This window comes from Natator depressus, chromosome 7 (assembly GCF_965152275.1).
Source record: "Natator depressus isolate rNatDep1 chromosome 7, rNatDep2.hap1, whole genome shotgun sequence".
Taxonomy (NCBI): Eukaryota; Metazoa; Chordata; order Testudines; family Cheloniidae; genus Natator; species Natator depressus.
In genome coordinates, this window is record NC_134240.1 from 37,587,143 (window position 1) to 37,603,878 (window position 16,736).

The window sequence follows — 16,736 nt, forward strand, 5'->3', positions numbered from 1 at the left end:
TTAGTTTAGAATTATAATATTCCTTAGAATAAGTTCCTGTGACATGCTAGCGACAGATTCCCAACCACACTCAATTTCATGTCTAGACAAATCAGTGACTAGCTTGAAGCAATTAATCTATGGTGAGCAATATTATAATACCAGGGTACAGGGTGAAGAGAGTTGTGGGGCATCAAAGTATATTGTGAATTGGATGGTGTTCATTAGCTTTACAATCAGAAAGTGGAAAAAAAGTTCCACGAAGCTGACAGTAAATCAAGTACTCAATTGTAATTACAACTTTTTATGCTACAAAAGCATGCCCATAATAAATGCAGGCAATATTCTAGGGCTTCATTTTTCAAAACTATTTAAAGGATTTGAACCCCTGATTCTTGCTAAAAATCAATGGCAACTGCACATTCAAATCTCTTAAGAAGATTCAATATTCCCAGCCTGAACGCAGCTGGACACTTGCACTGTTTTCCAAGTATACGGCATAATTTGTCTGGAGCAACATTACGAAGATTAGTAGTTAGATGAAATGGCATTGTAGACTGGACTACAAACTGGTAAGTTAATGCTCGTTTTTATCAGGTGATCCTTAGGGTATTTATAGGGTAGTTCTGAGAACGTGTGATCGAGGTTTCAGTGGGGAATGTCAAGTGCACTGAAGTGTGTGTCGTGTAAGGAAATTCAATTTACTGGTACAGAATGGGTAAAAACACTTGAAGGATTACTGATCCTCCTCCTTTATTTTTGCAGACCACCCAGGGGAAGGGAGAGTCTGCACCTTCATCTTACAAAAAGGGGAAGACCACTGAGGGATTACACATCATCTCAGAATGTACTGTGCACTTAGACAAAGGAAAAGAATAGGAAGTGCCCCTTTAAAATGTAAGCTCTCTGAACTGACCCTAGATGGAACTGACCTAAATCCAGGGGCGGCTCCGAATTGTCGCCGCGCCCGGAAGAACAGCGGGGCTGCCGCCGAATTGCCACCGTGGGACACAGACTGCCCCCCATTCTCAGTGCCGCCCCAGGCACCTGTTTGGAAAGCTGGTGCCTGGAGCTGGCCCTGCCTAAGTCTCCCCTCCACCCCACATCCTCTCAGTTGAAGACTCTGGTGCATGAGATTTAGAGGAAGGAGTGGGTGCATTCTGATCGGAATAAAGAGAGTGAGTTACAGTTCTGTAATTGATACTGGACAGAAAGTCTACACATGACTGCATATACATATATAGAGGTGTGTGCACAAAGCTCACCACTGACACAAAGCCTCCCAAACCCCAAAATCTCAATGTTTTGTGACAAATGTTTTTCCATTTTTTCCAGAATTTTTTTCCCTTTTTTGTGAAAATGAAAGGCAGCTTTTGCATGTTTAAAAAAATCTTCCTGGTAAACCCTACAAAATGGAAAGTTTCTTTCTTGGGAAAATACATAAAAATGTATGATTTTGTCCAGAAAGTGACATTTTGCTCTGCAAAGCTATGCTAAAAGTTCCCTTTGAATCACATTAGCAAGTACTACCAAAACATAAGTTTTCTCATCTGAATATTCAGAAATCAAAAACTGCTATTAAATCTCATTGTATATATTACAAGTGAAGTCCTTGCTCCACTGAAGTCAATGGGAATTTTTGCCATTGACTTCAATGGGCCACTGTTTCACCCTGAAAGTGGAGCTCTTCCTGTGTCCTTCTTCTAAGAGATTGACTTAGGGCAAACCAAGGGACATGGTGCACATCCTGTTATCTGGCCCATACACTAAAAAGTGGCTTAAACGAGGTTTCTTGTCAGCTGAACATTTAAAGAACACACTTCCGTGTACCTCTGCATTCCTATAGGCTGCTATAAAAAAGATGGAGAAAAATTTTTCTCTCTTGCCACAGAGGACAGGACAAGAAGCAATGGTTCAAAACTACAGCATAACAGATTTAGATTCAATCTCAGAAAAAAAAACTTCCTAACTGCAAGCACAGTAGGACAATAGAACAGATGGCCTAGGGAAGTCACGGAAGCTCCTTCACTGGAGGTTTCCAAAGAGAGTCTGGATAGCCATCTGTCTTGGATGGTTCAGACACCACAAATCCTGCATTTTGGCAGAGGGTTAGATTAAATGGCCCTGGCCCTTCTAACCCTATGGTTCTATGATTCCAAATGATCTACACCGGTCCAAATATTTAATAGGCTTCAGACAGTGGAGTTTAAAAAAAGGGTGAGATATAGTTAACCAAAAGACTGCCACAGGAGTTGCATAATTTTTCACTTATTTATGACAAAGGATGTAAGCAGAAACATAGTTATCTGTTTTAATAAAATTAAAAAGGATAAACATAGTAAAACAATCATTATTATTTTCAATGCAGTAGTTCCTGCGGCAGGATAAGAGCTTTTCAGACACATAAGATGACACAGTTCCAGCCCCAAAAGGCTTCCAATTGAAAAAGTTTGCTCTAGGGGTAAGTGGGGAGTTTATACTAGATTTCAGCATGGAAAACCATTTTTTCTTTATGACACTCTTCAAACTCCACAGGGAAAAATTCACAATAATATAGTACTTGTGACTGATTAGTGATGTTTCAATCATCTTCAAAACAGAAAGAAAATATTTATACAGGTACACTGCCATGCACATATTACAATAGATGATCTGTTTTCATTTAGGTCCTGATCCTGCACTGGGCCCAATGCGGAATTCACTTCAGTATAGTGTCAACAAATCTAATAATTAATCTATGGGGACAAGAAGGAACGTTTAAAGAAAACTGGAAACAAATTAAAGTTTTCAGTGCTAGGTAGTTCTAGTTCTACACTATCCTGGCAATTCCATTAGGTTGCCACACCCATAACAATGGTAACAATTTACTGAAGAGATCCTTTGTCAGCTCACTGTTATACTTGCTCACACACAAGTGTCACAACTAGGTTTCATCACACTGCCAGGTTGCTTTCTTTCTTGATGTTGACTGCAGAGAATTTGAGGCCTGTCTCATGAATCAGAATTCCTTGTAGTGAGGGTACCACATGTGGGCAAGTACAGCTACAGAGAAAGGTATCTCCTCTTACTCAAGCATTTTAGTAAGGAATTCCAGTTAATTCTTCCCTTCATGGGTTACACCTTCTTATGCTTTATTCAGGTGTTCTTTTGTTTATTTTGTTTTTTAAACTTACCTGACAACTTTGGTGCCATTACGGAATGCTTGGATGTCTACGGCATAACTGCCCTCAGCATGGGCTATCAAGTTGATCTCTGAAAATTGTGCCTATGAAAAAAGATTCAGATAAGTCAACCTGCTTTTATTTTACCCATATTTTAACTAACTTTCTTCTCTTTATTTTAAACATTAGCGTTTAATTGCCAATGTTGTGCATGAAGCATAACTAGTATTGAAAACAAATACTTTTCACCTAAAAAAGTCAGGCACATTCACATCACCACAAGTTTGCCACAGTTCTAACATACTAAAAGAAAAAATGGGCTACAGCATGAATGTATCCATGGTAAGGGCCTATCTGGGGCTCATACACAGGATGAGCATATTTCCTTCTTCATCTCTGTATCAAAGGGTTGATATTTATTTTTGCTCTGTGTGGTATTTCAGTGGAAAATTAATAGAGAGACTACTTAAAGTTATAGCCTATGTTTTCCAGAAACCATATTACCAAACTATGAATTAGAGGCAAATACCGTACGTAAACAGAGCACCTGCTTACAGCATGCATATCAATGTCTCTACATATACACACTTTTTCTGTATTATGTGCATTTTTTCTTCTCCTAAAGAGGTTCCACATCAAGTATCCTACGCACAACACTATACAGTCATGATTCACAAATGCAGAATTTCTCTTAGAAAGATATTTTCGCACACTAGAAATGTGACATTTACAAGGACAATAATTCAATTCCATACTGTTCGTGAGTAAAGTTACACTGTGATCCCTCAGTTATTTGAAATAAAAGGACAGGATGTTTTTCATTTATGTCGTGTCTTTCATCTACATAGACTCCCACAGCTCTTTATTATAACACTGACCAGCAGAATAATTGAAATGCCCCCAGCTATAATGTTTTGGTTGGATAAATGAAGGCATCTTTGCTGTCCCAGATACCAATACAGAAAGCATCAGAAGGCTCACTGAAAACTGGAGTCAATGGAAGTTTGCCTGAGTAAACCCTGTGTAAGAGCCTCAGAGCTTGGCCATGCAAAGTGCTGACTAATCTGACCCAATCCATCAAAGCACTTAATCATGTGCTTAACTTTAAGCATGTGACTAGCCCATTGAATCTAAACACACGCTTAAGAGCTCTGATGGATAGGGGCCAGAATGCTCTGGACCTTGCTGGATGAAGCCCTCGGCACATAGTTTTTAAATTAAATTGATAACATACACACTTTACAATGGAAGTGTCAGAAGTTATGAATATACATCTGTCAGGATTCCCTCCCCACTCTGAACTCTGGGGTACAGATGTAGGGACCCGCATGAAAGACCCCCTAAGCTTATTTCTACCAGCTTAGGTTAAAAATTTCCCCAAGGCACAAATCCTTCCTTGTCCTTAGATGGGTACTGCTGCCACCACCAAGCGAGTTAGACAAAGATTCAGGAAAAAGACCACTTGGAGTTCCTGTTTCCCTAAAATATCCCCCCTTCACCCCCTTTCCTGGGGAGGCTTGAGAATAATATACCAACCAAATAGGTAAACAAGGTGAGCACAGACCAGCCCCTTGGGTTTTTAGGACACTAAAAACCAATCAGGTTCTTAAAAGCAGAACTTTATTATAAAGAAAATGTAAAACAAGGACCTCTGTAAAATCAGGATGGAAGGTAATTTTACAGGGTAATCAGATTCAAAACACAGAGGATTCCCCTCTAGGCAAAACTTTAAAGTTACCAAAAAAAAAAAAAAAACAACCAGGAATAAACCTCCCTCTTAACCTAGGGAAAATTCACAAGCTAAAACAAAAGATAATCTAACACATTTCCTTCCTATTACTTACAATTTGTAATCTTAGATGGTTAGTTCAGATATAGCTTTAGGAGATGTATTTTCCCTGCCCTGGTTCCTTGCTGACCCAGAGAGAACACAAAGAAAAAAAACAAAAAACCTTCCCTCACAGATTTGAAAGAATCTTCTCCCCTTATTGGTCCTTTTGGTCAGGTGCCAACCAGGTTATTTGAGCTTCTTAACCCTTTACAGGTAAAGGAAGGATTTTATGCTACCCTTAGCTGTATGTTTATGATAACATCTAAGAACTGAGGCTGTTATAGAAACATTAATTCAGAATATGTTTAATTTGATACTTGCTTCTAATCTTTCTGATTCATTAATCAGGTTAAAACGACCAATTCCAGTGGCTTGCTTCCTCAAAGTATCCTAATCATGTGTTTTGCCATTGAATTAAAAATTTGACAAGTGCTAGAAAGGCTGTAGGTTTATTTTTCTATACAATGACCGGGCTTAAGTGCTCCAGTGGACACTGGGCCAAATTCTTGACATCTATTTTGGAAAGAAGGAAAAAGATTTCACAGTACAGGAAAGTGCTCTGATATTCAGAACAACTGTGAATGGGATTCTCATCTCACAGGAGTTTGTCCGTAAGGTGCAACATGCCCTCCAATTTCTGGGTATAACTGTGTGCAACAAATGCAGCAAGTAGTAAGGCAAATGTGACACTGAGAACTCCTCCTGCTCAGGACTCAGTGGGGATGGGGATTGAGACTGTACCCCATCTATCTTTTTGTTAGACTACATTTTCTCTGGGCCCTCCATGAACTTGTGTGCTCCAGTGCCAATGCAGGGAGAAGTCTACAGTTTTCTTGCAGTTTCCAAGTCCTGCATTTCCACAGTATGCGGTTTGCTCAGTGTCTGAACCCTCTACCTGCATTATGATGTTCAGGAAGTCCAACATGCTGATAATGCACTGCTGGCAGTTACTAACTATAAAATATTAAAATGGTGTCAGTGACTCAGGTTAATTGCACAGTAGGAAACTTCTGTTACCATGAGATTAGTAGGGTCCTCAAAAATAAAAAACTGCTCAAACTTTCACTGTCCCATCCACAAAAAGCAGGTCCCGACTCTGCAACAGACTCTGTGCCAAGAGGATCCTTGAGCCTGTGTGGTGCTCCAGATGACTGCAATGTGTCGGCACACCAGGGTTGCCAGGAGTTCGGTTTTCAACTGGAATGCCCAGTTGAAAAGGAACCCTGGCAGCTCCAGTCAGCACTGCTGACCGGGCCGTTAAAAGTATGGTTGGTGGTGCAGCAGGGCTAAGACAGGCTCCCTGCCTGCCCTGGCTCCACGCAGCTTCCAGAAGCGGTGGCATGTCCTCCCTCCAGTTCCTAGGTGCAGGGGGACCCAGGGGGCTCCGCACACTGCCCCCGACCAGAGTGCTGGCTCTGCAGCTCCCACTGGTTGCTAAGCGCCAACCCCCTGCACCTCAACCTCTGCCCCAGCCCTGAGCCCCCTCCCACACCCAAAATCCCTCACGGAGCCCGCACCCTACACCTCTACCCACACACTAACCCCCTGCACCAGCCCAGAGCCCCCTCCTGCACTCCAAACCCCTTGATCCCAGCCCAGAACCCCCTCCTGCACACCAAACCCCTCATCCCAGCCCCACCCAGAGCCTGCACCCGAACCCTCTGCCCCAGCCTAGAGCCCCCTTCCACACTTGGAACCCCACAGCCTCACCCCCAAGCTCAGAGCCCCCTCATGTACCCCAAAACCTCACCCCCAGCCCCACCCCAGAGCCCGCACCCCCATCCAGAGCCGTCACCCTCACCCTCTCCTGCACCCCAACCCCCTGTCCCAGTCCGGTGAAAATGAGCAAGTGAGTGAGGGTAGGGGAGAGCAAGAGACGGATGGAGGGGGGATGGAGTGAGTGGGGGGCCAGGCAGGGCAAGGGTGTTCGGTATTCTGCAATCAGAAAGTTGGCAACCTTACTCCACATGGATAAGGCTTGTGTGACATGAACTACAGGATTGGATGTATATCTGAACTATATTTTAGGTCCAGATAATATGCCTCCCTTTTCCCTAACTCCAACAACACTCCTGCAGATCCCCACAAGATTTTCCATGCTTCTGAGTTAAAAATGTGGATCAGATCCTCAGCTGGCATAAAGCAATGTGGTTACATTCAAGTCAGTAGAGCTATGTTGGATTTACATTAGCTGAGGACCTGGCTCATGATGTTTTGTTCTCTCAGGGCCCTATTCAAAGATTCCAGAGACAAAACAATCCCTTTTAAGTGACAGCAAAATATGGAAAAGATTCATGGCTACAGTCCCTTTTATAAACAGTCACTGAAAGCATGCAAAGAATGTGTTTATTGCCCTTTTCAGAAATCCAATTCAAGTGAAATCTGTATAAATCTTCTAAGGCTCTCCAGATATATATGGCTTTACCCCATATTTTAGAAGTACTAAAACTGCACTGGGGTACATGTACATTTTAAAATTAAGACAGCAATACAGTGAACCAGAAAAAGGCAACATTCAGTCCCACTCATCCTTTGGGAAATCAGTTGTCTGTAGCGAACCCTTCTGATCATTTCATATTTTTACCACTATGCAAAGCTATGATGATACTCTAGTAAGAGCTGCATTAAAATGAAAATGAATACTTGAAATTTTTATTGCAGTCTCCTGAGGCTGCATCCCAGGGCCTTAGCAAGGGTTGGGATGATCAGGCACAGCAGTGAAGGGACAAGAATCATGACACTGGACTATAATGTGCCATGTCACCACCACAAGGACATTAGAACAGTTAATGGGGGGTGGGCACTTAAGGCCCCCCCTCAAAGTACCCCTCCAATTAAATAAGTTTGTTCTTGCCACATTCATAACTCACAACAAAATTTAACAGTAGCAAAATTTTCATGAAGCTTTTGGCATTGCTTTAGAAATTCCATAAAAGAAGAGCTAGCAAATTCACATGCTATTTAACCCACTTACATGCTCTCAATTTTCAAGGGACTATATAGAAAATGATAAATAAATATTTGTAACATCTAGAGTAAATAGTTTAGTTACCTGTTCAACTTTGATGTCATATTCCCCATGGACCTTTTTCCCACGAAAGCACTTGACCCTGGAAAAAGAAAAATGTCACTAAGTTATGTACAGTAATACATGCAAATTAGTGCACTTGAGAAAGGACATGTAACAATAATCAGTAGCCAGGTTTAGTTTTCAAATGATTTTCTGTATATTATAAATACATATACATAACAGATTATTACACATTGGTCTATTTTACATACCCATATTCTCACACCAGCCACCTCTTCTCTTTCTTTCCATCATGGTACATAGAAAAATCAGTTTGCTTCCACCACAAGAGGTATCCCAAATGTTGTTGTTATAACACAATTTAATCCATATATATTATAATAATAAAATGGTTGCTGACAACAAGATGTGATCCTGCTTCCATTAAACACAATGGCAAAATCCCATTTACTTTTATGCAAACAAGGGCCCTACAATGAATCATGTCAATCTGTATGTTCTCAGTTTACTCAGAAGCCTATTCTATGACAAACTCTGCAAAATCTTGCTCAAAAGGTCAAAGAGTTGTGATCTGCCTTTTAAATGAACTTTCAGTGATGACCCTAGATGTGGCACTCAATGAACATCTGGGTGACCAATTTACAACACTATCACATCAACCTACCCTACCTCAAATATATTTATATTCCACTAGAGACAAAATAGGACTAACACATTTTGACAATGTGTTCCTCTGTATTTGTTGTTTATCTATGTAGCTTTGCTTTTTTTTGGAAGATATTTTTGGAGGAGGATTTTACTTCAAATTGGCATCCTAAACAGTCTTCTATTACAAAGACTGTTAATTTTATTTCTTAAATAGCCTATGTAGTTATTTCAAAAACTTTATGCCTTGGATTCCAATTAGAATTTCATATTCATAGCTCTTAAAGTAAGAAAACCAAAGGCATATACCAACATTATAATACTGTTCCTCCTTCTTCCTACATCAGTGTCTTGTTTGATACCAGTGTTGCCCCTCTGCTGTGTGGGAGCAGTTGTCTAGGACCTTGCAGGTTAGTTTCTAGTGGAGGAGAAATCAGAAAGGCAGAGTCTGAGTATATTCCAAATGTTATTTGCTTTATTTATACACATATACAAGTCCTGAAATGAGATGATCAAATAGCAATGACTTCTTATAGGCATCTCAGTTCAACACCGATCCCCTGACTCTCAAGGAACAACTCTGCCTCAAGAACTGACTCTAAACATAGATCAAACTCTTCTGCTGCTCAAGCAGTTCCCACTACATAACCCACCACACCACCACAGAATGTCTTCCCAAGAGTCAAAACTTGCTTTCACAATAAGAAAAAGAACTTGGGACAAATTGTTTAACTGACACCTGCCACAACAACACTTATTACACTAAAATCTTTCTTACTGAGAAAAAACAATTAAGAAATGGATTTTGTATAGCAAGCAGCTAATTAATTAACCTTGCCCCAATTATTCTGTGAAACTTCGCCACAGTAGCAAAGCAAACTCAGGTTGTCTTAATGTACTGTATCATCCAGAAGATGACAGCAAATCCAAGGAACCCATAAGTCCTGGAAAAAAACTATAACAGGTACATATTGGAACAGAAGGCCTGATTTTCAGAAGATGCGGAGCATAGCCACAGGTGCACAGCTCCTCAGAAAAAGATCTTAGGTGTACAACAGTGTGTAGCTTAATTGTCCAGACAGGTTCCCCTTAGAAAATTAGGGACTTAGCTTTTATAAAATGCTAACAGCTTATTCCTGCTCCACAGACTCCAATTGCAAAACGCCTGTTGATTTCATTAGGAGCAGGAAGGGGTTCTGTTCAGTCATGGATGAGGTATATATGATATGTGATACAGTGTAAAATGATTTTAATTTAAATAGAACTACGTTGGTTCCAGAAATTAATGTTACAACAAGTCTGCCTTTTGGCATACTGAAATATAAGTTTATAACACGATTCAGCTTTATGAATAAGTTTCAAAAGACCATTTAAAGATATCTCCAATCTCACATTGTTTTCTCTAACAAATGCCAAGAATTGATTAATTCCATGGCTGAGGAAATGGAACTAAAAGTTTGTAAAATCGTTTTTTTTAAAGTTCATCTTTCAAAGAAACAGCAGGAGTCATTTATTTCTCTAGATGACTGGGATCTATTTTAGATATTGGCACATGTACTACATCTCAATTTAGGTTAAATACTGTCCATTAGATTCATCTTTTCTTTTTAAACATCCTTTGGATGAGGCAATCATTAAACAACTGATCTCTGGCATGATTCACATTTCAACAAATGACTTCAGCTTTGAAAATAAACAGTAATAGTAAGTGCTAAGTGATGCCATCTGGAGCCTGACAACAAATGTTAAACATGATGGAACTGGAAATACTTAAAGTGACTTAATTCCATAGTAGCATTAAAAACTGCAATGTGCCATACATACGCGCTCTCGACATTTTACTAAAACATACATTATGGTCATGGATCCCTAGTATCAGATGACTAAACACTGGGCAATTTTTAATGTGTTTATTGACTGTGCAGTAGGACCTAATTCAAATTTAACTACCCCTCAAATCACAGAAAATGCAGTACCACCCTACCTTAATTATTCCCAGCATCCTAACATAAATGACATGACTGCACATTTCTTAGGACAATTATTAAATTTATGTTCTTGTAGTAAAAAAAGGGGGTGGAAAGAATTAGCTCATACTATGGTGGTGGTGGTCTATTTACAAAGTTTCGCTTAAGTACAGTTGGAAATTCCCATAGTCTTATCACTTTTGGCAGAGTGTGAATCTCTCCATCTCAGCTACTGACACATTTCCGTGGAAAATAAGGTGAGACCAAGGCTAGGATTTCTAAACCAGGTATTTTTTGTAAGAGAGTATTGTTAGCTGTCAGATTAACAAAACATACTGCATCAGAAGAAAGTAAAAAATAACAACTCAGTGTTGATAGTGTAATGCGCAAGTGTGTAGGGGAGAAGAATGATGGATACTTTTTTCTTTCTCTATTAAATTCACTGTATAAACAGTTGCTTGCCAGAACGTAATGTACAGGAAATGGACAGGTATTAATACTAATGTCCTCTACTGAAGTTGTCAGCATCAGCACTTACATACAGGATCTTCTGAAAATGAGCAAAAATATTTACACATTTCATACTCTGGGTAAAATCTCACTTATTTAAAATCACACAACTCTGCAATATAGTTGTCAAAGATGCAGCTGAATGTGAACTCAGTACTAGCTATGCAGCTTTGGCAACAGCAATAAATGAAGTAGTGAAAATTTAAAAATATGCTGAATAAATAAGGGAGAGAAGGTGGGTAAGGTAACATCTTTTATCAGACCAACTTCGGTTCATGAAAGAGACAATTTTTCAAGCTCACACAGAGCTCTTCTTCAGGTGCGCTCTACGTTAGCTCAAAAGCTTGACTCTCTCACCAACAGAAGTTGGTCCAATAAAATATATTATCTCACCTACCTTATCTCTCATATATGCTGGGACCAACATGACTACAACACCACCACTGCGAACACCACCTGAATAAATAACAAAGCCCTGCAATGTTTCCTTTTAACACAGGAACATTACATTGGACCCTCAAATTATGAAAACAAGAATATACATTTCTATAGCACCTTATCATATCACAAAGCATCCCCTATAGAGCAAGAAAGCATGAAAACTGGCCCTGATTACGAACCCAAACTAAGGTATTGATTAAACAGAAGAATAGCAGGGTTCCCTTCTGGGGGGGGGGAGGGTAGGGAGGGAGAAATGGACAATATGAAGATACATGTATTTTCCTGAGTCAGTTTTGCAAGCCACAATAGTCCAACCTCCAGTAACTGCAAGTCACCACTCAAACCCTTATATTAGCTAATTAATGCAATTGTTACATAATGATGAATGAGAAGGTTGCACCTATCATCAATGTTCAGATTTTAAAACTATTTAAGACTGAAGTATAAGTCGCAGAGGTCTTGGATAGACATACTCTATATTTTAACATCTATTCCGCATAGAAAACAATAGATCATTGGACATAAGTATAACTTTAAAAAATATAGTCCAGGGACCTAGTCTCGCAAATATTATGCTCAAATTTAACATTGTGCATGTGAGTAGTCCCTTGGAGTCCACTGCAGTACATGAAGTTACACATGTGTGCAAAGCAGAAATGAGGCTTAAAATGATATAAATGGTAATTAGGGGGAGATTTTCAGAAGTCCTCATTGTTGGACTACTTCTGACCCCAAATGAAGACACTGGCCGTTGACTTCAGTGGGGGAAAGTTAAGGCAATGTTGAGTGCTTCAGAAAATCTGACCCTCTTCTATCTTGCTGACCACTAACATCTCATTGCTTCCTTATACTCTCCTGCACTGGTCTGTCTGTATCTATTTGTTGTTTCTTGTCTTAGACTGTAAGCTCTCTGGGACATGAGCTCTTTTTGTTCTGTGATGGTACAGTGCCTAGTGCAATAGGGTCTTGTCCACATCTGGGGCACCTAGGTGCTAAAATAATACAAATGAAATAATATTAATAGTAATAAATAATAAAACCACCTAATGCTGTTAGGGACTCCAGTGCATCCTTTCTGTGCTTCTTTATTAACTTGTGCTAACTCTATACACATTCTTTTTAGTTACAGTTTTGCTGACTAATCTCATTTTTTACATTACATTTCAATACTTATAAACCTAGAGTAGAGGTCACTTAGAAAAAATATGTATGAGAAAAAACAGTGGTGAGGTAGTTTCCAAAACACAGAACTCTGGTTAGCTTTTCTCGTTTTTGTCTGACGTATGTTATTTGTTTAGCACCAACAACTGCAGAGCACTGCACAGATCATAGAGGAAGACATGGCCCCTGTCATTTACAGTGTAAGGGCTTAATCCTGTAAATGGAAAGATAAACAAAAACAGATCTGCAACTAGGGTCCTTGATTTCAAAAGGACAAACTTAAAATAATTAAGAGAATTAGCAGGGAAATGGACTGGACTGAAGAACTCAAGGATCGACTGTGGCGGAAACATGGAATTACCTTAAATCAAAGCTGCAGAAACTATCTTAAGCCTGCATCCCACGCAAGGGAAAAAAATTGAAAGGTGAGGATCGCAGACCAAGCTGGATGAGCAGTCATCTCAAACAGGTGATTAAGAGAAAGCAGAAAGGCTTCAAGGAATGGAAGATGGGATGGATCAGCAAGGAAAGCTACCTCTTAGAGGTCAGAAAGTGTAGGGAAAAAGAGAGAATTGCCAAAAGCCAACCAGAGTTGGACCTGCAAGGGAAATTAAAACCAACAGTAAAATGTTCTATAGCCATATAAATAAAAAAACAGGGAAAGAAGCAGTGGGCTCGCAAAGCGCTGAGATGGGGGTGGAGATTAAAGATAATCTAGGCATGGCCCAGCACCTAAACAAATACTCTGCCTGAATTTTTAATAAAGGTACTGAGGAGCTAAGGGGTAGTGGCAGGGTGGCTAATGGAAATGAGGATATGGAAGTAGAAATTACCTCATCCGAGGTAGAAGTCAAACTCAAACATCTTAAGGGGACTAAATTGCAGGGCCTGGATAATCTCCATCCAAGAATATTAAAAGAACTGGAACATGAAATTGTAAGCCCAATACCACAGGTATTTTATGAATCTGTAAACTCAGGGTCATACACTCTGATGGGAGGATTGCTTATATAGTATCTATTTTAAAGAAAGGGAAAAAGACCTGATCCAGTAAACTACATGCCTGTTAGCTTAACCTCAATTGTATGCAAAGTCTTAGAACAAATTTTGAAAGAGAAAGCAGTAAAAAACATTGAGGTAAACAGTAACTGGGATCAAATACAGCATGGTTTTATAAAAGGTAGATAGTGCCAGACCAAACTGATCTCTTTCTTTGAGAAGATAACTGATTTTTTAGACAAAGGAAATGCAGTAGATCTAATCTACCTGGATTTTAGTAACACATTTGATACAGTTCCACATGGGAAATTATTAGTTAAACTGGAGAAGATGGGGATTAATATGAGAATTGAAAGGTGGATAAAGAACTGGTTAAAGGTGAGACTACAATGGTCACACTGAAGGTGAACTGTCAGACTGGAAGGAGGTTACTAGTGGTGTTCCTCAAGGATCAGTCTTGGGACCAATGATCTTGGCACAAAAAGTGGAAGTGTGCTAGTAAAATTGCAGATGACACAAAGTTGGAAGGTATTGCCAATATGGAGGAGAACCAGAATATCATACAAGAAGATCTGAATGACTTTGAAAATTGGAGTAATAGAAATGGGATGAAATTTAATAGTGCAAAGTGCAAGGTCATATACTTAGAGACCAACCATAAGAATTTTTCCTGTAAGCTAGAGACATATCAATTGGAAGTGACAGAGGATGAGAAAGACCTGGATGTACTGGTTGATAACAGGATGACTATGGGCTGCCAATGTGATCCTAGGATCTGAAGTATTTCTAGTAGGAAGTGTGAGTATCATTACACAAGGCACTGATGAGACTTCATATGGAATACTATATGCAATTCTGGTCTCCCATTGTTAAGAAAGATTAATTCAAACTGGAACAGGTGTACAAAAGGGCTACTAGGATGATCAGAGGAATGGAAAACCTACTTTATGAGAGAAGACTCAAAGAGCTTGGCCTGTTTAGCCTCACCAAACGAAGGCTATGGGGAGATATGATTGCTCTCTATAAATACATCAGAAGGATAAATACCAGGAAGGGAGAGGAGTTAAGTTAAGCCTCAACGTTGACACCAGAACAAATGGATATCAACGGCGATCAACAATTTTAGGCTTGAAGGTTTCTAATCGTCAGAAGAGTTAAGATCTGGAACAGCCTTCCAAGGGGAGCAGTGGGGGCAAAAACCCTAACTGGCTTCAAGACTGAGCTTGATATGGAGGGGATGGTAAGATGAAGTCTACAGTGGTATATATCCAATCTGTGACTACTAGGAGCAAATATCCCCAATGGCCAGTGATGGGCCACTAGATGGGGAGGGCTCTAAGATACTATAGACAATTCTTTCCTGGTGTGTGTCTGTTGGGTCTCGCCAAAATGTTCAGGGTTCCAACAGACTGCTATGTTTGGGGTCGGGAAGGAATTTTCATGAGGTCAGATTGTCAGAGACCCTGGAGTTTTTCGGCCTCTCTCTGCAGCATGGTGCTTGGGTCACTTGCAGGTTTAAACTAGTGTAAATGGTGGATTCTCTGTAACTTGAAGTCTTTAAACCATGATTTGAGGACTTCAGTAACTCAGCCAGAGTTAGGGGTCTATTTCAGGAGTGGGTGGGTGAGGTTCTGTGGCCTGCGATGTGCAGAAGGTCAGACTAGATAATCATGATGGTCCCTTCAGGCCTTAAAGTCTATGAGTCTTAGCACCTGGAAGTTAAGTGATTTGCCCAAGATCCATGGCAATCAGGAATAAAATCTATGTATCCCGAGTCCCTGTCCACTGGAACACGCTGCTCCCCTGAACTGATAGGTTCTGAAAGGTGTGCTGAAGACCTGGAAATAAGTATTTTCTAGCAAGCATGCACACATTCTCTTCCCCACCCCCCACCACACACACAGTTCTTTGTTTCATTTCAACGCCTTCTTATGTCTTAAGAATAAATTTGCTTAATATAATTTACTGGCAGAGGAATATTTATCCAAAGCCAACATTAATACATATTTTTGTGAGTGTTATGGACACTACCTTTTCATCTAGCAAGTTGAATTTAAAACACTCAACAAAATTAAACTCACCCCTGGGAAGTAAAAATCATCAGAAATCACCCATCTATTGTTTTTTGGCACCATGTTTTGTGTAGTTATCGGGGTATAACCTCTAGGCAGTAGCTACCCTTTAAAATGACTTTGAGAGAGATTTAGGCAGGAAGAAGCTATGATATATTTCAGCATCAAAGAAGAATTACACCACAGGTAACAATAAGCATTTCTTCAAGATCTACCTGCTTACGCATTCTTTTAAAACACAACTAACAACAGTGTCAACAATAGAACCATCTGATGACACATAGTAATGTTTCAGTGCCTCAATCTTGACTATTTGAAATGGCAGCACAATGCACAGCAAACACACAATAGGCTCACTAAAGCCAAAACCCTGCATTCAGTACAAATATGGGACGCAGTCCAGCAAGCCGTTGCTCATATGAGGAGTCTTACTCACTTCAGTGTGAGCATGTGTGAATAAGAACAACTTTCACAATGCTCCTGTTCCATTTGATCTAAGATGTGTAATTCACATTTCATGTAACTACAGTATCAACACACATATGTGGTCTGACTTCAGAATGGATCATTAATGTTCTGAGTGTCACTTTTGCCATTTGGATAACATGATGACCATGTTCAATGGGAAGAACAGTGTATACAATGGAGTGCAGCATCAATTTAATTAGACAAAAGTTAGTGCATTAGTTAGAACATTAGCACCATCTAGAACGTAAGTGTACTTTAAGTAAGATGCTGCAATCAGAATTACACTGCAGATCTCAAAAATCTGGTTTACCAACGGTACTATATGCATTTAAGAGCTTTCAGCAGCCTCTATACTGCTATAGCTCTACGTAGAATATGCTTCTTAATCTTTAGGTGGAAAAGTATTGAACTATACAATGAACGAAGATTTTTATACACAGTCTAATACATTTAAATCTAAGTCTTTAAAGA

General features: G+C 39.7%; 1 protein-coding gene across 1 annotated transcript in view; it reads right to left on the reverse strand.

Annotated features, from left to right (window-relative positions):
* The window catches only part of SYN2 (synapsin II), a 400,357-nt gene that overhangs the window by 171,944 nt on the left and 211,677 nt on the right, over positions 1 to 16,736 (reverse strand). The window contains exons 2-3 of the mRNA XM_074958155.1: positions 8,024 to 8,081; positions 3,153 to 3,244 (exon numbers count right to left, since the gene is read on the reverse strand). Of these exons, the coding sequence (XP_074814256.1) occupies positions 3,153 to 3,244; positions 8,024 to 8,081 (150 nt within the window). The remainder of the gene's footprint in view (positions 1 to 3,152; positions 3,245 to 8,023; positions 8,082 to 16,736) is intronic.